Source organism: Cyanistes caeruleus, chromosome Z (assembly GCF_971803275.1).
Source record: "Cyanistes caeruleus chromosome Z, bCyaCae1.hap1.1, whole genome shotgun sequence".
NCBI lineage: Eukaryota > Metazoa > Chordata > Aves > Passeriformes > Paridae > Cyanistes > Cyanistes caeruleus.
In genome coordinates this window covers 20,723,578-20,750,521 of record NC_141732.1, presented here as the reverse complement: position 1 = coordinate 20,750,521, position 26,944 = coordinate 20,723,578, and the positions used below count along the sequence as shown (strand labels likewise).

General features: G+C 37.7%; 1 protein-coding gene across 1 annotated transcript in view; it reads left to right on the top strand.

Annotated features, from left to right (window-relative positions):
* The window catches only part of TMC1 (transmembrane channel like 1), an 81,907-nt gene that overhangs the window by 23,431 nt on the left and 31,532 nt on the right, over positions 1–26,944 (top strand). The window contains exons 2-6 of the mRNA XM_086869785.1: positions 7,552–7,614; positions 7,732–8,095; positions 12,545–12,685; positions 25,760–25,850; positions 26,853–26,934. Coding sequence (XP_086725911.1) covers positions 7,552–7,614; positions 7,732–8,095; positions 12,545–12,685; positions 25,760–25,850; positions 26,853–26,934 — 741 coding nt within the window. The remainder of the gene's footprint in view (positions 1–7,551; positions 7,615–7,731; positions 8,096–12,544; positions 12,686–25,759; positions 25,851–26,852; positions 26,935–26,944) is intronic.

Genomic DNA, 26,944 nt, shown 5'->3' with positions numbered 1-26,944 from the left:
TAGATTTTTAATCCCTAGTTGTAAGACTCAATAAAATATGTTCTACTTCAATAGAAAACATCAGAAGGGACTGCTGAGCATTTTGACAGAATATAACGGGCAGTTAATTTTCAAAGTCCATCCAATTTGCTTTCCTTTTATCATCTGATCTCCTCTTACTTTGATTTGCCTCAACTTTTTTTCTACAACTTTTTTTCTGCAACACCCTAATTTAATTTTCAAGCAGTATATGCTAATGGAATTAATTTTAACACAAGAGACTGACAGAATTTAATGCAGCATAAACAAAACACTTAATGGCTCCCAAGGAATTTTTGTCTCCATAAGAAACATTTTGAGCATGACTATAAAACCTATACATTTTTATAAGCATATATAATGCTTATAAAAAATTAACAAATTCTAAGACTAACAAGGTTCTAAGTTTGCCATAAACATCTGCCTTTTAATTGAAAATACCTGACTGAATTGTCTTGTGTTGTGATTCAGTGACTTTATCATTAATTTGAATTATAGTGGATATCATTCCCATTGCAAGCCAACACTTTTTACCTGGAGAAGGTAAAGATTTTTGTTGCTGAATCATGATCACTCTTTGGCACTTTTTTTTTCCCACAAAAGTTTATCTTGTATATATAAATTACAATAAAACCTAACAATCTCAATGACAGTTATGTGAGTATTTGGAGATGTGTAAAATTAGGACTGCATTATGATTTCAGAATGTTTGAAAAGCTGGACCTCCATTACAAGTAACCATGAGATACTTCCAGAACATGGTTCTCAAACAACTTCTAACCGGAAAAGTCCATGGGCTGGAGGTTTATAGCACAGAGCTCAGGAACTAATCTAGTTGCAGTTTCTTTACAGGAGGCTTTGTATTATCACTGCTGACAGTCCTGAGGAATATTCTTGCAACAGTTTCAAATAATGCATTTTCCCTTTTTGGTACTTTTATCTCTTGTGAAATCATTCTTAGTTTGGCAATTCTTGTTTCACAGCATGTGTGCTGCAAAGTCTAAGATAGTAGGAGATACATGGTTCATTATGCTGAATTTATGAACGTGAATTCATTGTTCCTGGCATCTCATACAGGAAAAGACAACCTGGGGCAAAAATATTCAGAGTGGATTTTTAAAAGGGAGCAGTTAGAAAATACCTATTACCCTCTAATTTAATAGTAAAAAGAATATGTGGTGAGCTGGTCAGCTCTAATTATCAACCTTAAAAAGAGCTTTCTCCTCATGATATAGTAAAAAATACAATTGACTTCACATCCACACAGAACCACTCATTTTTAACTTAAATATAAACTCTTTTTTCCATATTATCATGTGTTCTTCCTATTTTAGCAGCATTATTAGTGAATGACAATGAGCTAAATAAATCCCATTCCAGAGCCAGCAAAGGCCAGACTGGTATGGTTTGCTGCAGTCTCAGACTTCTCAGGCTGCACTGAATGCTAAATATTCTGATCCTCATTCTTGCAGCAAAGACTGCAACGAAAATGGAGAATTGCCCACTGCTAGCCCACCAATGGGCTCATTGTGTGATGAAGACCAAACACAAATGTGGTGTCTTGTTGTTTTATTACAGTACCCAATGTACCCTGTAAACTAGCCAGCTCTCTAGCCTTGGATAAGGCAAAGCACTCCAAGGTTAGATCTTGGTAGGGCACAGGTAGGAGAACACAGGTGTATCCACAGAGATGGAGCAAGGGACTGAGGCCTGGGAACTTTTGTGCATGTTTCCCTGAAGGGGGTGAAATACTGAGGGGTTTCTCCTTGAACTGTCTTCCCTCTCTACCTTTTGTAAGCTTTATAACTATAATACCAGATTTTAGAATCCTTGCACTGAAATCATGCAATAAACAACTTATTTATCCCTGAAGGGAGGGTTTAGTCTAGAAGTCCTGACCCCTAAACTGAGAGGAAGCTGTCAAACCTTGCCATGTGTACATTTCCAGAAGGAAACCAGAAAGAGGAGAGTGGAATCAGATGATGTATTGCATGCTAGCTACAGGGTCAACGTGACTTATGTGAGCTCAGTCTGTCCTTTCAGTGGAACATCATTAATTTTTTCTTACCAATGGAGAAGAAATGAGCTACTTATGGAAGTGGATTGAATAGATTTAATTTTCTCCCTTTGGTCCCCAGCTGTAGTTTTCAAATATTGATCTCAAACATCTCAAATATTAGGTGGGCGAATTTTCTCTGCTGCAGAGAGGGAAAACTCATTGCCCCAGAGACAATTTCTGGAAACTATTCAGGTCTGCAGGGTACAGCACTGTACACTGAGTTTTCAAAGAGCCAGGTCTTTGTGACATGAAAGCATAAATATTCTACCTACTTTGTATTTATGGTATTTCCAATTTAGATGGGAAAAAGAAGCAATATATTACCCATTTTGTCTGCAACTGAATAGTAATTATTATTTTACTTTATAAATTCATAGCTATTGATGGTCAGCATACATTTTTTGAGTTGTATGATTTTTATATTCGTTCATTGGAAGTAAAATTTGTGACACTTACTGAGAAAAACAGAGGAAAACTAAAGCATAGTCTGAAATACTGAGTGTTATGGTTTCTCTATAAATGTAATTTTTATTTGGGGTTTCTGTGTGTCAAGCTCTCTTCTTTTGTGCCCAAGGTGGGCCAAGGTGTTCTTCCCAATATCTGGAAAGAGATTAAGAGAATGGGGTCTCTAGTGTTGAGGTCTCAAATCTTGGATGTTGAAGTCTGCACTAACTCACTTTTCCAAAAGACTTTCTGTGATATCTTGATATATTATTTCTGGTATATTTCACAGGTATTACTTCTAGTGATATTTATTGTTACAGAAGTGTTGTGAGATACCCTCATATATCCACGATTAGAAAGAATAATATGGAAATGTATGTAAATATATAGAACTGAGTATAACATAACACTTCCCTTTTTTTGACTAGTACTTGCCAGACATTTATTGTCTAATACAATCTTACATTTCTGACATTTCCTCTTGTTGAACACTTAGTTTATTATCTATCTAGGCTGATGTTCTTCTAGCACTGAAAAGACATGGTCCATTTCAGAGGAAAACACAATAATTACTTACAGGGCTCTGCTGGCAGATGATCCATTTCGTTGAATTAACAACTAATTAAAAAAATAATTAATAAATTTATTTTATAACATATAGAAAAAGTCAGCATTTTTGATATACAGGTGACCTTTGCATTTCACTGAATTTTTGTAGCACCAAAATGCAGAACTGCTTGGCAGCAGTCAGCTTTACGCAGTAGCAGTGGGGTCACAGATATTACAAGAGTGGGCTCATGTTCTATGAGTTAGTTTCAAGAATTATTACCACTCTCACAGTGAAAGATCCATAAGGCTATGCCAGTATAGAATAAGTTTAAAAAAAATCCAAAGCATGAAATCTGGGTAATAGCTTCTGATAGAAGGCGTACAAACAACTCGGGAAAACAAGGTAAGGGTAAAAGAATTCTTATGATCTGCTAAATAGATACCTCATAGAACAAAGACTATGGTGTTAGGCATTTTTTTCTGCCCTTAGTTTCCTCAGAAGCCAACATGTTTGGAGCCCTCTCTTGAGCTGTCTGATATTCTGCTTTGTGTGTGTGACCTGCAGGTTGTTCTGAGCCCATATTCAGGACACCTTCTTTAAGTCTTGTAGTCTTATTTATGGCTATAGTCTAAATAAGACTTCGGGTAAAATGATAGCTTGCTTGGATTACACTATCACTGCCCTTAATCTAGAAAGATGAGAAAGTTTCCCTTAAACTACTTGGAAAAAAAAATAAGAAAGTGATTGGATTTCCTGGACTAAAAGGAGTTATGGACTATATCTTCAAATATTCTTAATGATACATATGTAAATAGACTGTCTTTAGGACTAGATGATGTATCCTGGAAGGTGTAGCAGTTGAGCTTTTGCCCTGGGTCACACTAACTCAAATTAGCTGGGTCAAAGGCTGCTATTAGCCCTATGAATATTAACACTGTGAAGATAAGGGGTTCTATCAACCCTTTTCTGGAAAAATCAGTAATTCTAGACAGTGCTTTTGTGACACTTAGTTGGTTTTACAGGGAAATTCACTGAACTTTTGATAAATGATCACATGATCTGTTTAAAAGTTCCCAAGATTAGTATATTAATTTCCCATATAGTGAGGATTTTTCCTGCAACAGATACTACAATTTAATTTTAACAAACCAAAGCATAAAAAATACATTTTGGCTCCCTGGAGGTTGTTAATACAGTGCCTGAGGAACGCACTCTACTATTTGTTTGTGTTGTGGTTTACAGCAGAACATTCAAATTAAGTGTTAAACTACATTTAGGTACAGTGTCATCACGAAGAGCAATTTATGTTTGAATATTGTTGAAGTATCTGGTAATTCATTGAGAAAGACTTTTATAGAAACACCTGAATTGCTACATTTTGAGCTGCCTAACCTGCTCCTTTCCTCTTTGAAAAGTATCATGGAGTTTATGATCTGAAATAGCTTAATAATAACAGCAATAATAACAATAACAACAACAATAATAACAATAACAATAACAATAATATTATGATATGTTAATGATATGGTAATGTTTATTTGTCTCTTATTACTCAAATACCCAGCCAGCTATCAACACTGGTCTTTCAATAATAAGTACAAAACAATCAGACACACAAAGTTATTAATGCAAGTGAAATACAAGTTGCCAGGGGTAGCTGCAATGTGGGTATGGTGTGGGCTGTGTAGCCTACATGAACCCACGCATAAATGTGGTTCAGCACAGTTCTCAGGAGTGACAAAGTTCTTCCATTCCCTCTCCTCAGTGATTTTTTTTTCTCTTCTAAACAACACCAACTGCTATCACACTTGTCACAATCAATAACTTTTAGTTCTTACTTGAGTTTCAGCAAAATGCTCTCTGAGTGTATCTGTCATACCCAAGGACCAGGAAGAGGTCTGTTATTTTGTAGATACACCAGAATGAGAAGGACACACCTGTGACAGAACAGTCTTCATATTAACACTCTATCTCCATATGAAGTTCAGTTTGGTGATACAATTTTAAACCTTTGCAGACATAAATTTTGAAGGTGCGCTGGGGCTTTCTGGCCATGTCTATAGTACCCACCTCTAGCTGATAATCCCATCTAATCCCTGGTCTTGCTTTCTAGGTTTGTTTTATGGCAATATCTATTTCTGTTTGATTTTAGGCTTTTTCTTTATTTTTTAAAAAATTGTTCTTTATCACTCATCTACTTGATAATTCAGATGAAAAAACCCTGTTAACATACAGGATTTAATACTCAGGTATGCTCACCCATAACAGTCTTTATAATGCTCTTTTCAAGCAGTCTGAAATCTTTAAGTCAGCTTAGAATTTTATCTCAAATTTTCAGTGTAGTGAATTTGCTACTAGAATTACACAGACTCCAGCATCTATCTTCTCCCTTGTGTAAGTAAGTCTGTGTATCACAAGCCCTTGTCACTGTCATTGTTATGTCACTATGATGTCAGCTCAAGCTCGGTAGACTTCACTGCTGATGCATGTTTCCGTATGTATGATAAACTTCCATTTGCTTGCTTGTCATAGGGGCTCATCAGGCTGCAGTGAGGCCAATCTCTAACCAATATAGTGCTTTTCTGAGAATTTCTGTTTGGCTTTAGGAGATCAGCCAAAGCATTTGTTTCGATAGGAGATAGTGCCCTACTGTTGCATGTGAAGTATCTCTTTAGAGGTGTCTCTCTTCACCTTTGCAAGCTTTCAATAGCAGCACAATGGTCTTTATCAAAGGAGATCCTGTTACTGTCAACAGCAGAAGGCATATGTCCAAGCAGAACAAAGGAGCATTTATTGTCGCATTCCAGTGATGATATCGAATGACAATGTTTTTTGCATAATCTTAAAACTTATAGTGCAGATGCTGTAGAAGTGGTAGAAAGTGTTAGTTACAATTAGATGTTTTGTGTAGGGAAGTTAGACTCCTTTTTAATATGCCAGTTAAATTCCGGTTAATAACGCTTTGCCCATTACTGTGCATAGTGAAATAAGACCCTGGATTCCTTCTTGCTTGAAGCCGGACATATTTTACTCCCTTTCTTTGATGCTAGGCAAAGCCAAGAAGTTGCCCTTCATAGTTAGCCACAGCAGTCCCTAAATGAATCAATTTGTGTATAAATTTTCAATGAGTTGCTAGTGGTTAGTAAAATTTATAAAAGAAACAGGGGAACCAGGGAATGTGTGAAGAAAGAATAGAAAGAAAATTTCAGAAATGTTAGAGATGATTGAAAAAGGAGGATACCTGCAGTTTCTTGACAGAAAGATGCAACTGTAAGGCTCAGCAACTATCACCTGTCCAGAGGGGGAACTGGACAATAAACAGAGGGAATATACAGATTATATAGAAATGGAACGATGGCTACCTACTTGTACTATGTCATGGTAATCTCTGTTAGCCTTCTCATTAATTTCCTACTACCATCTATATATATAAATACAGCTGATGTGTCTAAGGTGTTTTCCCACACATACAAGCTCAAAAATACCTTAAAAAGGCCCATTAGAACCTGGCTTCTCAAGTATTGCTTCTGAATAAACTTTTCTAATGAATATCAGTAGCAGTTTCAGAAGCAGTTTCAGGATACATGTTAAGTAATATGTTCATCCCAATGTATTCAAAGAATACATTAATTAGATATAAATTAGATAATATGATGGATATAATACATGTGAAAGTATTTTTATTATTTAGTTTATTCTCTATTAATCTGTGATTGCAGTTTCAAGTGTACCAGGCAAATGTTGTGGATGCTTTTCTGCTTATTGATGGGTAGCACAGACATTGTCTCTTACTGAACTTATTGAGAATGAAAAATTAAGCAAGAAATCTACTCCAAACCATAGATGTTCCTTAGGAGAAACACTACAATCTTCTATAAATAAACTATCACTCTAAAGTCCTCAATGTTAAAAACATCTCAAGTGGTAGAGTAGTAAAATAGAATTTGCATGTGGTAGAGCATACAAGTGAGCTGGATCAAATTTTGTCCCTGTGCTTAGAGATTTGGTTGCTGGAACTGAGAGTAGGTCTGCTCTTTCCTGTGGAACTGCACTCTTCAGCTGTGCTGCAGGTCTGGACCTCCAGTCAGTCAAATCAGGAAATGATTCTTTTAGCTTTTTAATCCAAGCCAGTTATTTATATCTCATGTTTAAGAAAATCTCAGAGAACTGTCTGAGGAGAATTTTCACCCTTGTTTTCCAAATTTTAGGGTATTTTTAGCATCCTCCTTTCCTATATATTGCTTTCATAAGGAAGAGTTCTTCCTGGTGTACCTTTAAGGCTTATTTATCTGAAGGAAAGTGTAACTGTTTTTTCTGTCTTCATCTTACCTCTTGAAAACTGTTTGCCATGTTCCAAAACACTGGGTTCATAAAATGTTTTAAAAAAGTACAAAGCAGTAATTGCCAAGAATTTCTTGAGACCCCTGAATTCCTAATGGTTGATCCTACCCTTCACATGCCTTTTTTTCCCACTTAACAGATGGCAATGATGACAAGGAGGAAGGCAGTGCAGCTGAGAAGGAAGAAACTGCCAAAGGAACAGGTCAGTAATGTGGGTTGTTTTGAGGCCAGACACAGATGCTTTATGATTATTATTAAGAACAAAGGAGGAAAGGTCTCCTTCTAACATATACCCCTTCTGTCTTCTAATCAATCACAGATAAAAAGAGAGAGACTCCAAGAACCAGAAGGGCACATGCCAGAGGGAGAGGCAGGCATGATGATGAGGAGGATGAGGATGATGAAGGTGGGACAAGGCGAGCTGGGCATCGCAGGCACAGGAGCCGTAGACGAGGGCGAGCAGCTGGAAATGATGCCAGTGATTCTGATATGGAACCTGCAAAAGCCAGGAAGAATCAGGCAAATCAGAAATCCAAGGAAGATGATGAAGAACAGGAAGACGAGAAAGGGGGTAAAAGCGGGAAAGGTAAAAATGAGAAGAAAGGGGACAAAAAGTCTGATAAAAAAGGGAAAAAAGAGAAGGCCAACAAGAAGAAAAAAGACAAAAAGAAATCAGGATCAGGGTAATTAAGTTTTTTTTTTTTTCTTATAATAAAACCATAGTTATCTTACATGAAACCTGTTTTCACTTATAGATGTGAAATACCAGAAGTCAATATGACTCCCTTATTTGTGACAGTAAAATTAGAGCTATAAAGATATTCTTTGTTCTACAATGAGGAAATGATGGCTGAGTGAAATGAAAACATTCCAGAAAGTCATATTTAGTTATATCCCAAGTTTATGAGCTGTTTTTTAGAGAAAGGGAGCAAAAATGACACAAGAGAAGAGAAAGCGGTAGAGGGAGGTGATAACAGGTGAGATCTACCCTGCTTTTTTTCTTTCCACAAAATTAAAATGCCTCAAACCCCAAGCTGCTAACCCTCCAAGAAAGCCAAGTTTTATTTCCTGCATAGAACTAAAATCTCAATGCTTCTCAGAAAATCACATTCTAGTTGCCCAGACAGTTTTGAGACAACTTTTTAAGATCAACATCAAAATCTCAAGAGCCCAGAACAAAAAACTGAGATGGGATTTTCCAATCTGGCTCCCACTCATTTCCTCTGAAATGTCACTTTTCAACTTTCCAAAGTATCTAATGCCACCTGGGGTCTTTAGAAGACTCCAGTGACAGGGAGCACTTCAGAAAAACATTTCTATTTCTTTGCCATCCTAGCGTCCCTTTGCTCCTTGTCCTTTCTTGTGCTTTTGAAAGGAAGCAACCACTGGGAGCAATGTATAAAGGAGCAAAGGGAGCTAGGCACACTTGTCTCAGTGGAGAGGGAGAGAAACTCCTGTTCCTCATTCAGCACTTGTTACAGATGATTTTGCTCCCAGAGGCATCACTGGAGAGCACAGCAGGAGTAAAAGGAAAGGAAAAAATACAGTGAGATATGCTCTTATATTAATTTTTTTGTGATCCCATTTATATATGTTTTTACTTCATTTCTCTTCCCAATGAGAATGCCTAAAATCTTTCTGCTGGCTCTGGCAGTTATACTCATGTGTGCAGTTCCCCATACTCACACAACAGCAGTCCTGACTGTGTAAACCTATGTTCCTTGCCTTACTTTTGTCTTCATTGTAAACATTTACTCAGTGTTAATTAAAAAAGACTACTGTAAATAGAAAATTGAACATGGGCACAATGTTTTTAATTATCTTCCAAAGTTCTTAGTACTAAAATACATAATTTTGGACTAAATAACTTGAAATTGCTACCTGGAACAAGACTTTGTTCTTAAAGTAGTAAAGCCTAAAAACTTCTGAGGAAAAACTGAGGATACTCTCAAAGATAACTCAAGAATATTATATTTTTATATTTACAGGAGCTGCTAAAATATTGCAGAATAAGAATAGTTCAAAATATTCTCAAAAGAAAAACAAAATAATGCAAGAATGAAGGATAGCAGGCGGGTGATCAGTTTGGCTGTGATTGAGATAAAGGGTTTACAAAGCTTCAGAATGGAAAATAAGGTTGGCAGTATGGAAATATAGCCTGTCTAGCAAGTCCATGAGACAACTAATCACAACAAATGATCTCTACTGTTTAGACTTAGACTTTGCTGATGCAGTTTTTAAATTGCCAAGGTGTCTCAGCATGGAATATCATGAAAAGAGTGAAGTCAGAAGTTGAGAACGAAAACACACACAAAAATTCCTTAAACAAAAAGAAAAGTGAAACTTTTTGATAGAGAGATGGTTTTGTATTTACTGCTGTCATTGTGGCTTTTTGCTAAACTCTAGTAACATTGCCCATTTTGGTGAGGTCACAGGACAACTCAGCAAAATCTCAGCAGAAGTAGAGGGCAATTGCCCTCTTCCGCCTCTGTTCTTTTCATTTAAATCAGGAAAACCTCTTCATGCACTATTTATTCTACATCAAGGACATAAGGGAATCCTAGAAGAACTCTGCATTGATTTTTAGTTTAGTTGATTTTTTGGTTTTTTTTTTTTTTTTTTAATATTCCACTCTTGGTTAGTTTGTGGTACTGGGTTTCCCAGGGTAGTGACATGATGGAAGGAGTTCTTTCTGGGTGAGTTTTAAAATTTCTGTTCTTAGATGTTAATGGTTGTTGATGAGGCTGATAGTTACCTGTTATTGAGAGTGTGAGGAGGGCCTACTCTACACTGTTCATAATCATCAACCCCAAAATATCAATGATAAATTGCTCCTTTAGTCTCCCTGTGGGGGTCTGAGATGGTTATGGGTTAAAAAACAGTTTAGTTCTTTACTGCTTTGTTTCATTTTTTTTCTGATTGGTTTTAGAAACTCTGTGCAGTCACATGAGCAAAAAAAATTTAGCAATGGGATTATATTCTTCCTACTGCATAGCTCTGTCTGTGAGTAAATTTACTGATTTTTATTTGGTTTGCTTGAGAGTATAAAACTTCAGGGAAAGCCTGGAGGTACATGGCAGATTAAGACACTAATGTTTTCTGAGTAGCATTTACTGACAGGCAATGTTATGGGGATTATCTGTATAATAGAATTTACCCAAAAAACTAGAAAGAAAGATTTCAAATTGAGTCAAATTTTTTTGTCATGCTATACTTTCAAAGTCATGCCAGTCTTATCCTGTAACAACTTAGCTCAAAGAAAACATTTACATTCTAATTTTTAATGCTATACACGGAAATCATGAGAAAAGTAGATTGCATCCATAAAGAGGACATGAAACTAAAACCAAAATAGAGATGTATAATAAGGTCATAAAACCAGAGGTGAATAGAATGAAGAAGTTAATTATGTGTGTAACTTGATTTCAAGAGCTCTACTGACTTAGATGTGTACTGAATTTGAGCCAAGGCAGATGGAGGCTTGATGTCAAGATATTTATTGATACTTGATGCTTTATGTTAGCCTGCAGGTCACAATGAACCCTTCTGGCCTTCAAATGTGTGAATAAAAACCTTTTATGAAGGGCTAAGACTTATGGTTGCAGAAGACAAAATTTTGATTTCCTGATTTGAATAACATGGTGTTCCACCACTTGAGATAAAGGAAAAGTCTGCTATTACTCCACCAAGTTTGGCTGCATAATGTAAACACACTAGAAAATACATATTTCTTAAAGAAACTCTGAAATTTCGATTTTTTATTATTTTCCTGGTTCCAAAGGAAAGTGAAGAATGGAAGATGAGACATGTTCATAAAAACAAAGCAGTAGCTGGCAAAGGGCTCAAAGCCCATATTATCCCAGCTTGACCTCTTGCTTTCTGTTAAACTTCCTTTTCTCAATAAGCTCACTACATTAGCACAAACCCCTCACATTTCCCACCCTCTCACTGCAACTTTGTAAAACCAGCAAATTCCAACTTTGCATAACCCAGCAATCTTCCATCAGAGGAAATGTTTCATATCAGGTACACCACTCCGCTTTATAAAATGCAAGCAGCTGATTGCAACAATGGATTCTGAGCTCTTTCAAAACAGATCATTTAATCCTTCTGTTCTTCATGAAGACATGACTCTCTTTGCATTCTCCTTCAAAAACTTTATGCACAGATCACTTTGTTATCCTTTATCCCTTTGACTTCAGTTTTCATACCATTCTCAACCTGCTCTTCACAATATTGGTATGACATTAAATAGAAGTGCTGTTAAGTAACAGCTCTTCTTTATGTAGTTTGAAGTTTTCTGTGATACTGTTTTTTGTCATGTGAAGCCCAAATTGGTAAGACTGATGGGTACAACTTTCTGAGGTGATAGTCTATTCAGTATGGGCCACAATGGTGCTCAGAGGATTGGAGCACCTCTCCTACAGGACTAGCTGAGAGAATTGGAATTGTTCAGCCTAGAGAAGAGAAGGTTCTGGGAAGATCTCTCTGAGGCCTTCCAGTGCCTTAAGGCAGCTTATGAAAAGGAGGAAGAAAGAGTTTTTATATGGCCCAACAGTGGCAGAACAAGGGGAAAGGTTTTAAAATTAAAGAGAGCATGTTTGGATTAGATGTTAGGGAGAAATTCTCTACTCAGAGTATGGTGTAGCACTGGATCAAATTGCTTAGAGAAGCTGTGGTTAGTGCATGGGCTGTCATTTGCTGTTTAAATTTGTCTTAGCTGAGGCTGTGGCGTCTCTTCTCTCTACTGTGACACACTAGGGTGAAGGAGTTCAGTTTTATGGCTGCAGTTATAGCATTCTCACTTGACCATTTTGAGTTTGACTCTTAGGAGACTGATTACAGCTCCTAAGAGTGTAACTCTTAAAAAGTGACTGTCAGATTTTACCCCAAGAGTGCTGCTCACTGTCCCTGTGATTTTGAAGGTGTAATGCTGGTTCACCTGCAGCTCTGCGTTTTGTGTAGAGGCTCTGTCTTTCATACAAAAATTAATAACAAGTCTAAAAAAGTGTGTCTTCCCTTCTGTGCAAATGTCAAGGCATTTATCTAGTCTCAAATTTAACAGAAATTACATGAAGTATGTTCTGTGAAAATTTCTATCTGATGTTTTTTGTTCCTGCTTCTGTTTGAAGCTCTGATTCTGAATCTGAGGAGGAGCCAATTACAGAGGAGGAGTTGGCCAAGCTGAAAGAAGAAGTAGAAGAAAAAAAGAAACTGATTGCCACGCTACGAAACAAACCATGGAAGATGAAAAAGAAGTTGTCTGTCCTGAAGTATGGTTTGACTTCCATAATGAGTATCTGCTATCTTGCTTTTCCCTGTTTTTCTGAATTCTCACTTTAGTTCTGCACCTACTCACAAATTGACTTCAGACCACCCCTAATCTTTCTTCCCCAGCAGGTATTCTCACAGTAAGTGGAGGTAAACGGTGTTGCAGATCAGTGATTTTTTGTCCCAGTAAAGCTGAAATCAAATATGGAAAACTAATATATTTTTCTTTTTGTAATTTCCATTACAACCTAGTGTAAAATCCTTTCTTCAGTTACGTGGATGCAGATTATAAGAGAATCATATTTCATTATCTCATTATCTGCTGGTGAGAATAATATCTCATTAATATCTCTCAGAAAAATAATGTAATTGCAGGACTACCTCAAGACTGCTAGAGAGAGAGGAGAGGATTTTTCTCCCTAGTCTGACTTTTAGGAAAGGAAAAGAAAATAATTTATGAAAAAGTGAACTCTTCGAAAACAGAATTTGTATTTTCATGTATTTTTATTTATGCCACATAGAAAACTGTATTTTGCCCTAGCAAACCTATTGCTATATTTACTTGGAAACCAAAAATTAAGTATTCATTTACATTTCAAGTTCCACCAAGCACAGGAACTGGGTAAATAGAGAGAACTTTATTCTTTTGTCAAAACTTCTATGCTCCCTTGTTTTAGGCAACTCATTTGCTGCAGCAATACCAAGACACCAACAAAACATATCCAGAAGAGAAAGAATTGTCTGTCCTGCAGAGAGTTTTTAATATGAACAGAAAACACAGATATGAAATATAGTGTAGAAAGTCTATAGGTTTGTCCTTTTAGAAGGCAAGATAGTTTTGGAGAAGGTGAACTTACAAAGAGATAATGAAAAGAATCAAAGAAGGTAAAGGGAGCAGTATCTAGGAGATGTAGATTAGAAGCATTGTGAAGGTAAGAGGAATTTCACAAAAAGTAAATGAGCAGATTAAATTTTGGATAATTTACAGCTGAAGGATCCCCAGACAAACATAAATTAAACATTTGTTTGTAGTCTTCCTATGGAGAAAGCTTCTGTTTTTACAGCCATTCTTCTATCCCGTAATTCCTTGCAAATCTAAGGAAACTTCATGATTTGGTATGTCCATGATTTGGTATGTCCCTTAGATTATTTTTTTAGACATTATTTTAGACGTTATTGCTTTTCCATGTGGGCAGTGATGACGCTGCAACTTGTAGCTCAAGCACAAGGATGATCAAGAGATTCTTCTGGGCCTTGGGATATCTGGTTAGGAAAGCTGGTGCAGAGGTTGTTTTTCCCTCTATACTTCCAGTTGTGGGCAGTGATAATTAGAGAAACATATATACCCAGTCTATTAATACAAAAATTCACAGGAAAAATCCTATAAAAACTCTGGCTCTTGGAAGATGGAGGGGTGATTTGAGAAAATAAGCACATCTTCACCAGGGAAAGAAATGCCTGACCAAACCTTCTGTGATTAAGCTGCTACATCAGTGGACATAGAAAGGGCTGTGTATGTCATTTAGCTGGACTTCTGTAAAGTCTTTGACATAATGTCCCAGAAAATCCTCTGCAAATTGTAAAGATGTGGATTAAATGGGTGGACTGTATGGTTGCTAAGAAATTGTCTGAATGGTCACACCCAGGGAGTTGCTGGTCAATGGGTCAATATCTGCTTGGACATCACTAACAAATGGTGTCATTCATATCGGGACCAGTGAAATTTAATGATGACTTTCATCAATAATAATTTCATCAGTGACATAGAAGGAGGGATTGAGTGCACCCTCAGAAAATGTGCAGATGACACCAATCTGAGTGGTGCAGTTGACACACCTGAGGGACAGGATGCCATCCAGAGGGACATGGACAAGTGCAAGCGGTGGGAAACTGGGAATCTCATTATCTTTAACAAGACCAAGTGCAGCAGCTTTGTTGGGGCACCCCCCATTATCAATACAGGCTGGAGGAGGAGCAGATGGAGAGCAGCCCTTGGGAGGTCTTGAGGGTGCTGGTGCATGGAAAGTCAAAGAAAAGTTTACAATGTGGGTTTGTAGGCCAGCAAACCAAATGTGTCCTGGTCTTCATCCAAAGCAGTGTGGCCAGCAGGGAGAGGGAAGGGATTCTGCTCACCTAAACCACCCTGGTGAGACCCTGCCTGGAGTGCTGTATCCAGATCTGGGGTTCTCAGTACAGGAAAGGCAGGAACTTGCTTGAGCTGGTCCATACGAGGGCCACAGAAATGGTCAGAAGACTGGAACAGCTTTCCTGCAAAGACAGGCTATTGTCAAAGACAGTTGGGTTGTTCAGCCTGGAGAAGAGAAGGTTCTGGAAACACCTTATAGCAGCCTTTCAGTATTTAAAGGGGCCTTTTTAGGAAGATGGGAACAGATTTTTACAGGAGGATGTGGTAATTAGATGCAGCAATAAAACCTTAAAGAGAAATGGTAATAAAAACAAAGAATTTAGATTCAAACTACATATAGGGAAGATATTCTCTGTGGTGAGGGTAGAGAGACACTGGATGAAGCTGCCCAGAGAGGTTGCAGATGCTGCATTCTGGGAAGTGCCCAAGCACAAGCTGCATGGAGTTCTGTTCAACCTGTTCTGGTTCTTTCCAGCCTAAACCATTTGATGCTTTTCTGATCCCAAAACATACATACCAAAATGCAATTCTAAGTGTGTTTTCCAGAGCCCTGCTTTTGTAATTGTTTCTTTGGAGCCTAAGTTCAACTGAGTTCTAAGACAAGACCTGGGGTTTTTGTGCCATTTAAAGTAAAAATTTTATCTTATAAATGGAAATCCTATTATGATTACAGTTACAATAGCATCAGCATATTTTAAGGTATCTATATTCTGTATTTTAGCAAGTTACTTAAGATTTATAACAGAATCATCAGTCTGATAGATTGGCATTATATGCATTATTCTTGTACATATGAAAAATGGACACATAATGGCTGTAAGTGCCTTAAACTTTTGTTTGTTTGTTTAAGTCACATAATGTGACTTTTGAATAATCTTGTGTTAACATTTATGGCTCTTGAAACTCTTGGTGAGCCATTGTTAGTAGCAAGTATTTCCCCCTGTTGCCTGCTTCTTTCCTTGTGAGGGATTTAGAATATCTTGGAATGTGCAGTGAAAAAACCAAAACTGTCTTCTTGTAGGTGGGAGAGCAAACTGGCCTGCTCTTTGTCTTCTGTCTTTCACAATTGAGAGATATTGTGGAGGTTTCTTCTCAGCATTATGATAAATGTTACATAATTATATAAGCCAACCCCCACTTCCATGTTCATTCTGTATTAGCATCTTTTATTTCCAAAAGTGGAAAAAAAGTGCTATCCAGTAAGGCTCCTATACATGACAAGACAAGACAAAAAAAACTGTGGTTTTTTAATATTATTTTGAATGGTTAATATTAGAATCAATTAGGACTTTTAATTTTAAATATTGTTTTTTCAAAAAAGTCTTGTCAGAGCAAACAATTTTTGGGGAAGGATTCAGCTTCCACTGAAATTTGTGTTTTTAAAAAAACAAGACATTTAAAATCATCAAAACATTTTGTTTAAGCATTTTCAAAGGAGCATTTTGTCATGGTTTAAACTGCATATGGTGGGAAAGATGATTTATACTTAACTCTCGTGATTACTTTGTAAAATGGTAAATATTTTCCTTCATTCTTTGGAAAATGCATGAATGAACAGTAATTTTAGAACATGTAGAACTAATGACTTTGCAGAAAATGCCTTCTGTCAAAACATGACTGAGAGCTCACTGTGAAAATGGCGTTCTTAATAGAACTACACTTGCAATTTAGATCAACTCCGACTTCTAATTTACATCCCTGTGTCAAACAGCCCATGATTATTCTCTGTGAAGAACTGTGGCTTGATGAGGATACTGCTCTGATACAGTGTCCCTTTGCAGTTTGAAGTTGAGCTGTATCAATACTGTCAGACTCTAAACTCACCTTCAGACATCATGGTGAGATCTTCACAGGTCTGCAGGTGTGAAAAAGAGGAGGAAGACATGGAGAGGGGTGAAAAGATAAAAGAATTCCCACTCCCCCAAGCCCTACCAATAGACTTGTTAGGCTGTGGGCTGGGGACACACTGGTTTGTTCTACTGAATATATGAGTGTGCCTAGAGTCCAGACTTTTTATCATTTCCAAGACAAATATTCTAATTCAGAAGAGTTTTTTTGTTCTAGTAATTTTCCCTCTACTGGTTTCTATGGCTTGTGAAGAGTGTTGCTTTGCCTTTTCTATGCGAGATGAGAACTTGTCCATTGCCTTTCTTCTTGTCACTGACTACTCAGGTCAGCACAAATTTACTTGAAGAGCCACCAGGTGATAACGACCATTAATTATTACTTGCAAGACAGAAATTTAGAGAGAGGGGTAAATTGATTGATTGATTGATTGATTGATTGACAGAGACCCTTGGGAGTCAGCCCTGAAGGGCAAAGGAGTCCAGAAAGGCTAGATATTCTTTAAAAGGGAAATTGTTAAATATTTAGGAACAGGGTGTCCCCATGTACAGGAGAACAAGTCACTAGGGAGAAAGGCCAGCCTGGTTAAACAGAGATATTAGGCTTGATCTCAGCAAAAAGAGAGAATCTATTGTTTTTGGAAGGAGAGATAGGCAACTTGGGCGATCTACCAGTTCTCAAGTTCATGTAGGCGAAAGATTAGAATGGCCAAAACACTACAAGAACCTGATCGGCCTCTACTTTTAAAGACAATATAAAGTATAAATAATATTTGCAGTCAATGGAAGGTCAAAGAGTATCTCCATCTCCTGTTGAATGAGAAGGATAGTGTAGGGATGGGGAATGAGAGAAAGGCAGAGGTACTTCAAGCCTTTGTCTCAGTCATCAAGACCAGTTATCCTCACGACACACGGCTCCCTCAGTAGGAAACTGGTGACAGGGAAATGAGTCCAGGAGATGGTTAGTGTCCTCCTATGTGAATTAGACACACACACGGTGTGTCCTGGTGGGATTCACCCCACAGGAATAAGGGAACTGGTGAAAGAGCCAAAATACTCTCAATCATCTACCAGCAGTCCTGGTTAACAGGAGACGGTCCAGCTGACTAGAAATTAGGACATGTAACACTCATCTACAAGAAAGATCAGAAGGATGATCTGGGGAACTACAGGTCTATCAGCCTAACCTCAGTTCTCAGGGCAAGAAATAATATGGCAAATATTATCCTGAGTGCCATTATGCGGAACAATCAGGAGATCAAGCCCAGCTGATACAGACTGAAGAAAGGCAGGTTGTGGTTGGCCAAACTGATCATCTTCTATGACAAAGTGACCCGCTTTGAAATGAAAGGAAGGCTGTGGATGTCATCCGTCAGACTTCAGTAAAGTGCTTGACACAGTCTCCAATGCATCCTTCCAGAAAAACTGGCTTGGATGGGTGCACTCTTCAGTAGGTAAAAATTAGCTGTTTGGCTGGGCCCTGAGAGTGGTGGTGGATGGAGCTAAATCCAGCTGATGGCCAGTCACTAGCGGTGCTTCCCACAGCCCAGTTTTGGGGTCAGTATTGTCTAACATTTTTATTGGTGATCTGGGCACAGGAATTGGGTCATTCTCACTAAATTTGCAGATGACACCAAGCTGGATGGGAGTGTTGGTCTGCTTGAGGGCAGGAAGACTCTGAAGAGGGACAGGCTCAATCAGTGGGCTGAGGACAACTGCAGGAGGTTCAACAAGGCCGAGTGCTGTGTCACTGGGGGTGCAGCAGTCCCTGTGCAGTGCTACAGCCTTGGGGTGAGGTGGTTCAAGAGCTGTTATTCAGAAAGGAACTTGGAGGCTGCTGTGTGAACAGCAGTGAGCCAGCAGTGTGCCCAGGTGGCCAAAAAGGCCAGTGGCATCCTGGCCTGTGCCAAGAGCAGCGTGGCCAGCAGGATGAGGGCAGTGACCGTGCCCCTGTGCTGGGCACTGGGGAGGCCTCACCCCAAGTCTGCGCTCCTTTCTGGCCCCTCACTTTAAAAGGGACATTGAGGGGCTGCAGCCTGTCCAGGGAAGGCCAACAAGGCTCCTGAAAGGACTAAAGAACATCTCTCATGAGGGGCAGCTGAGGGAGCTGTTTAGTCTCAAAAAAAGGAGGCTCAGGGGGATCTCATTGCTTTTTACAACTCCCCTGAAGGAGGTTGTGGTGAGGCAGGGGCCCATGGCTGCTGTGGTGCCTGCAACGAGAGGACAAGAGGAAATGGCCTGAAGCTGAGACAAGGGAGATTCAGATCAGTTACTAGAAAAAATGGACATTGTTAAGGTAGTCATACACTGGAACTGGCCCAGGAGATGGTGGAGTCACCACTCCTGGAGGCATTCAAGAGGCATCTGGATCTGGTGTTTGCTGATGTGATTTAGTATTTTTGGGGTTACAGTGGTAGTGCTGGGTTGATGGTTTCATGTAAAGTCTCTTAAAAGTCTTCAACCATGACCAATAATTATTGTATGATTTTTGGATTAGAGAAAGGTACAAAAAAGAAATAAAACTAATGGGCCAGAGCCTCAGCTGTTGCAAACTGGAAAACCTTCAGAGAAAGCTATCCCAGTTTAGATTTGAGGGTTGGATTTTGGGAACTGCATCCCTGTTTGTGCATTTTTCTGCCTGACCTTTGCACCAATATGAAAAAAGGGAAGGGTTTAAATGTGTTTGCCTCTGGTATACTCATCTCACTTCCCTTACTAGTGCTTATAGCATTTTAGATAGACAAAATTTTGTGCTATAAAAACACAAAGTCCATTAGCAACTGGGTAGTTTATATCCAGCAGCAATCTTATTAAGGTACCATATAATTAGAGAACTGAGCACAAGAATCCAGAGATGTGCCAACTGTGTTCTCTAAACAAACATGAGAATATTTTTTTTTCCCCCTAGGAAAGTCAGAGTAGAGCAGAATCTGTTCTTAGAATCATATAATGGTTTGGGTTGGAAGAGCCCTTAAAATTAAACTTATTCCAACCCACCTGCCACGGGAAGGGACATCTTTCTCTAGACCAGGTTGCTCAGAGCCCCATCCAGCCTGGCCTTGAACACGTCCAGGGATAGGGCATCCACAGATTCTCTGGACAACCTGTGTCAGCACTTCACCACCTTCACAGTAAAAAATTTCTTCCTAATATCTAATACAAACTTATTCTATTTCAGTTGGAAGCCATTCCCCCATGACCTGTCACGACATCCTCCCATGGAAAGTCCCTCCCCTTTCTTGCAGGCCCTCTTCAGGTACTGGAAGGCTGTAATTAGGTCAGATTGAAACTTTTTATTTTCCAGGCTGAGCAAACCTAGTTCCTTCAGGCTTTCCTCATAGGAGGTTGGCTCAGTCCTTCTAACCAAGTTACTCTAAGAGCAACTTGGTGGTTCTCCTTTGGAATAGCTCCAACAGGTTGATGTGCTTCCCTTTTCCTCTGATATGGTCACTCTCTCGTAGCAGATCGCATGCTACAGACAGAATATATTATGGTGATTTTTTAAAGTATTTTTGTAGCATATTTCATTTTATTACAGGACTTAGACTGCCCATCAAGACAAAAGAATTGGAAATAAGATATTTTATAAGCATACAAACCAAAAGATGTATAAGGTGCATGTGTGAGATGGTGGAAATTTCTCATCTTTTGTTGCACTCTTTGTACTCCCATCAATCAGTATTTCATCTCTCTTACTGTGAACGTACTGACAGCCTCAGAGGCCAGACTGGCTGTCTTGGAGGCCAGGTGGGTATTAAATAGCACTATAATTTGCCCACTATTATTACTGAACTGCTTTTCAACTAAGCTGTGCCTGACAAAAATTGTTTTGGAGCCTGTTTTCAGCCAATCTTCTAAGACTTAAAAAAGTCCTGGAGAGTCAACATTTCCTCTTTATTGAGCTTTTAGTTCTTAGGGTCTGAAACCTTCCTGAACTGTTAGTGAAAAATGTGATCAATCCACCCAAATTGTATTCATTAGCAACAAGCTCTAAGAGCTGTAATGCATCCTCTCTGCAGCACAGAAGTGCCGGAGGTACCTTACACCCGGCACTTTGGAAGCTGTAACTCCACACCTTGCATTAATAATTAACTCAGGCTTCTCTGGGCCAATAATGCCTGGCCCCTGAAACATTTATCAGTTCTTGCATCTGTAATTCAATTAATAAGCTTTCTCTAAAGCTTCTTTAAATTCACAGTTAGCTAGTGGGGCACACTTTGGCCTATCTTGTGATACAGATAATTTACCTCTAACACATGATACCAGTGATTACAAAGCTTGGTTTTGTTGGTCTGCGTGGTTTTTGACACATCCTCGTGTTTGTGAAGTCTCATTACTTCCAAGTGGGCATGAATATGTATATCTGTACTTTTGGTTTTTCTGTGGTTTCTAAAGTATTCCTAAGAATTGTTCATTCTTCCTGTTTCCACATTTTATTTATAGCACAAAAGGAAAAGACAAAGTCTGACAGAAGTCTGCAGAGATGTACAAATAGAGGTCTTTCATTTAGATGGTTTAGACATCAAGGCAGAAACAGTAATTAAGTAATCTGTTGAACTATATTCGACAGGGACGTGTGTCACAGACATGGAAAGACATGGCAAGGCTGGTCCCTGACTGAATGGTGCCAAGCTGATGCTGAACTTTTAAGGCCAGGAGGTTTAAGTAACTTAAGTAACAAACCACAGAGGTCAGGAGTAAGCAGTCAGTGGAGTAATTAGTCAGTGGACTAACCAGCTGCAGAGCTGGTGGGGGAAGAAAAGCTGAGGAGAGATTGAATACATATTCTGTTTCATGGCTCCAGCATCATAAGCAATATGAAAATGTTATATAGAATGCTATTTGTAAAATTACCAAAATGTAAGATATACCTGTAGAACATCAAAGGTGTTCTGCTATTCCAGCAAAGTTTTCTTTTATTCCAACACTAAAAGAATACTTCCACTATTCTTTCACAAAATAATGTATTTATTAAAAAAATATTTCAATTGAATAATAATAACAATAATAACAACAACAATAACAATAACAATAACAATAACAATAATAATAATAATAGTAATACAAAACAATTTAACAATTTAGTTTGGAAAAGGACCTTATGATCATTGAGTCCAGCCATTAGCACAACACTGTCAAGTCCATCCCTAGTCCAAGTCCCTCATCACGACATTTGCACATCTTTTCAAAACCTCCAGGGATGGTGATTCAACCACTTCCCTGGGCAGCCTGTTCCAATGCTTGAAAATATTTTGGTGAAGAAATTTTTTGTAACATCCAATCTAAACCTCCCCTGGAAAAAACTGAGACTGCTTCTTCTTGTCCTGTTGCTTCTACCTGGAAGAAGAGACTGACTCCCTCTTCACTACAACTTCCTTTGAGGAGGCAAACTGACTGAGGGTGGCCTTGATCCCTTCCTCCAGATCATCAATAAAGCAGGACTGTCCTCAATACTGAGCCTGGGGAGTGCCACTGTGACTGGATGACAGATGGGTTTAATGCTATTCACTACCACTCTTTTGGCCATATAACATGTGCTATATTTAATTTTTTTAATTAATTATATGGTGATTATTAACTATGTGATTATTTTGGTTGTTAATTTATAAGAATTGGAAACATTGTCACAATTTTTAATGCGTGTTTGAGACATCTTGTCATGGTCAGTGTGCATTAATGGTCAATGCATTAATGCCAGCAATTCTATTAATTAAAAAAGAAATTCAAGCACATTGTTATTAGATCAGAATAAAATTCAGTGTGAAAGAAAATGAAAATACTTCTGCAAGTCCCCCATATGGACTTAGCTAATTTCTTTCAGGATTTATACAACAAACTTTTAATTATGGGAAAGCAATTTATTAAGAAAGTGAAAGGAGTTTCTTCATGCTTCTTTGATAAAACACAAAAATTACTTCATAATTATTGTGCACATATGGATCCAACAGGTTTTTTTGGTCCAGTCTTCATTGTGCAACTCAGTTGACTGCACCTGTAACCACTCAGTAAGAAATGGTTGATTGTGATGCAAAGATGAACTTAAGACCAGTGCAGGGAAACAGGATGAAAATCAGTTAAATAGGTTATAAATCAGAAAAATATGTTACAAAACACTTAGGGAGGAAGGGGGGCAAAGGTGAGAGAAAATTTCAGCCACTGGAAAAGCAGAATCCAGGGAAGCATTCAGGAGCATCAGCAGGATGTAATCTGTAGGTCCAGATCACCACCTTCATAAAGCAATTTTTTTTGGTTTGTCCTGGAAACAAAAAGCTTAGATGCTGCTAACACTTAAAAGATTGCTTGGTGGGGGTCCAGGAGGCAGATGAGAATAAAAAAAACCTAGTCTTAGTATCAAACCTTTCAAAATTAATTTAAAACAAGTCAAAAAAGGTTTAAGATAAATATTTTTTTTGAATTTGAGAGTGGAAAATTCCTTCCTGTTTTGGCTTAACTTTATTTTATATCAGAACAAGTTTGTGGGGAGCTTGAGTCTTTCACTTATAGGTGCAAAATGTACTCATATATGCTATCAAGGACTTTTTATTGTATTTATTGCTGTTTTTATATTACGTCCTTAAATTTCTAACATCCCTTCACTGAAAAACTCTCAAAATTTCAAAATTTCTAAATTTGAAATTTGAAAATAGTGACTGAAAACACAAGTTTTCTACTCTGTAGATTTTGATTTCAGAAAATTTTCCTGAACAAGCCTGAGTTACCCAGTGATAGAGTTGGTAGTAAAATATAGTATGCTGCCCTGGGGATAGGTGTGCAGTTTATTGAGTCTGCCTGCTTTTATGGCAGGGTTCCAGCACTGACTGCTGAATTTAGGAGGAAGCTGCCATCTGCTGTCAGGACTCCCTTATATCTGTTGACAGAGCAGCAAGATTTTGGATCCTGAGGCTTGGGTTTAAAGGCGACCCTTGGGCACAGGTTTCCTGAAGCTGAACCAATCTATTTTATCTGACTTACTTGTGAGGGCTGAAATTTAATTGTAGATTTTTCTGAGAATCAAAATGAAGAAATGATATGTGAGCAGTGTGCTGTAAAATCTCTGGAAGACTTAGAATGGCTTGGGAAATAAAGAATCCCCAGTCAGTGTCGATATATTTAGCTAAATACAAAAAGATCAGACTTAAAAATACAGAATACAAATGTGATCCAGAAGCACAGGACTGGAAGCAAAGGATCTACACCCTTAGAAGGACACTGACTTGATCCTCAGGGAACACTTTTGAGGTGATGAATAGGTTGGTTCTGTGGCTGTGGGGGTGGCTGGGTATTTCTATCCTTTCGAATCTGAATCTTTGCTCTCCTTGTGCTATAAAGAGAAAAAAAAGAAGTGCTTAGGTTAGCATTCATAATTTAAAATGTTTGGAAAAGGCATGCAGGGGTCCTGAGAAGGTCAGGTGAACTTGCCCTGGCCCAAACCAGCTGTGTTTGGGTGAAAAGACTTGGAATGAGAGAGTGCTCAGAGGGCTCCCAAGGAAAGCTCTCAATGACTGAAAATTGAATTCAGTAACTCAATTTTGAGCCCACACGTGCACTTATTTGGATCCTTGGTACTGCAAGCTAAATTTTTGAGAAAGGCATTGATAGATCTTCAGACTGAAGATCACCCTAACCTGTTGCAGTTACTAAAAATAAACAGTTACTTTCACAGATGTTGAGATTTTTAATGTTATTAAATTAGAAAAGTTTTCACATGGCTAATGGCCATCTTCTGATGTAATTTCAATTCTCCCTTATCCCAACTAAACTGCTATACTGCCATTAACACTGCCAGATTTTGCAGTTTAACTCTATCTTTTTCCTTTCTTGTATAAAATATAGGAGCAGAAAATATGAGCATGATAAATAATTTCACTTGGTAAACTTATCTCTAGCAGTTCTGGAAAAAAAGAAATGTGCATCACAATCTTATGCATCACAATTAGTACTTTCCCCAATTACCTAGCTTTTCCCAGATGCTTTATGCAATACAAAACAATAATAAACATCATAATTTTTGTTTATTTTTACATTGTAAATTGTGTGCTGTGAAGCTGTCCAGTGTGACAACAAAACATTTGGCAGCATTGTGAATACAGTGACAGTTAAGAATCCTTAGTCTGTTTTCCAGTGGTTTAGGGCATTTAGCCTTTAGAACACATTTTCTCAGGAGAGACATTATGGAAAACAATAAATGGAAATTGGATTAAATGGAGGAAAGATTAGTATTAGTATGCACTTGATCTCATCTCTTCATATAAAGAGTTTAAAAGTCTTCCTTTCATCTTTATATTGTTTGACTTATGTATCTCTATTGGCAAAATTTTAGCCTTTTGGGGACCAGTGAAGCTGCATTTCAAAGAAATTACTCTGGGAATAGTACAGCTAGAGAAGATGTATGCGAAAATTCAGAAGAGCTAATTTAAATGTAGTACTGAGAAGGTGGGCACTAGGGAACCAAAGCTCTAGTGCACACATATCTGTCCCAGCCTGGGAATGCATCCTAAGCTGTGAACACAGAGAGGGAGTTTTGAACATATCCAGAGCAAGACACAAATGATGTTGGTGATCAAAATGATAATTCACTTTTATTCACTATCAAAGAAGAGAGCAAGGAAGAAATTAGTGGAATAGGAAAAAGTGAAGGATTAGAGAAAGCAAGAAAGGTGATTACTACCAAGAATCTGCAGCACCCCGTGAAGATCCTTCTTTCTTCTGTCAGAGTGACTGTTGGAATAACAGGAGTAACTGTGCATCCCATAAATGGACAATAGCTGAAGTGCAAAAGTCAGTTTACTGACTTATGGGGACTGGACATATTTGGTAACCTTGACTGGACATATGCAAGTCTCAGGGCTCCAAAAATATGTTTGTATTAGGTCAGGTGACTGAAGTTGCTTGTATTTTTGCATTACAGATACATTACATATATAGTATTCTGCAAAATCAAAAATCTCAGAGCTTTCCTTTCCTAGAATTACTAAGGGAACAAGATTTTATGAAGTTCTATGAGGAGTAAAGAAATTAATGTGATAGAGATAATGTAAAATGTGCTGTAACATAATCTTTATCTGTCTTCTGCCCTCATTTTCCAGGGAAGCACAGCTTTTTGTTGAAAAGTTTGAAGGTGCTCTTGGAAAAGGAAAAGGAAAAAAATTCTATGCATACAAAGTGATGATGACTAAGGTAAATTGAGTTTCACTAACTTCCTGTGAAGCTGATGGGAAACCTGAAAAATATTGCCATGGGTGCTCATCTCCCACAGCAGTGTCCCTTGTCTTCCTATGGATTTTAAACTTTTATTTCACCATTCTTTCATGAAAATACTTCTAATGAAAGCTTGCAGTTTGATTTTTTAAACTTGTCATCAAAACAAAAGTCAGCTGTTTTACAGGAGTTTGCAAGAGTTCAGTATCTTGTGAAAGTTAATTTATCTTGGTGTAGATTAGGTATTTGTGTGGACTGAATCCAAAGTTCAGTCTTTCCCTTGAGACATCCCTCTGCAAAAGATGAAGAGAAAGAGAAAGGGAAAGAAAAAAAGAGAAAAAAAGAGAAAAAAAGAGAAAAACAAAAGAAGGGAAAAAATAAAAAAAAGGAAAAAAGAAATAAAAGAAAAAAGAAAAAGAGGAAAGAAAAAGAAAAAAGAAATAAAAACAAAAAAGGAGAAAAAAGAGAAAGAAAAAAGGAAAAAGAGAAATAAAAAATGAAAAAAGAAAAAAAAATGAAAAAAGAATAAATGAAAAAAGAAAAAAAGAAGAAAAAAGAAAAAAGAAAAAGGAGAAAGTGAAGCAAAAAAGAAAAAAAAAGAGAAAGAAAAAGGAAAAAGAAAAAAGAAAAAGAAAAAAAAGGATAAGTAGAAAAAAAGAGAAACAAGAAAAAAGAAAAACAAAAAAGAAAAATAAAAAAAGAGAAAAAAGAAAAAAGAGGAAGAAGATCGGCATGAAAGCAAATAATTAGCTAATAATTCTTGTATAACTGTGATAGAAATAGGAACTTCACACAAATTTAGTAGAAGATATATTAAAAAAATACAGAAGGAAAATCCTCTTCACAAACAATTACTTTTGGACTCTGCCAGTGGATTTTGTGGATGATTAAGGGGTAACATTAGCACAAGGAAGAACTGAGCGTCTGGGCACTGAGATGATGGTGTGGTTTTTGTTTTTTCTTTTCTGTGACTCTTTTCAGAAATGGATGAAATTTCAAAGAGATTTTGAAAATTTTAAGACAGCCTGCATACCCTGGGAAATGAAAATTAAGGAGATTGAAAGTAAGTGAGT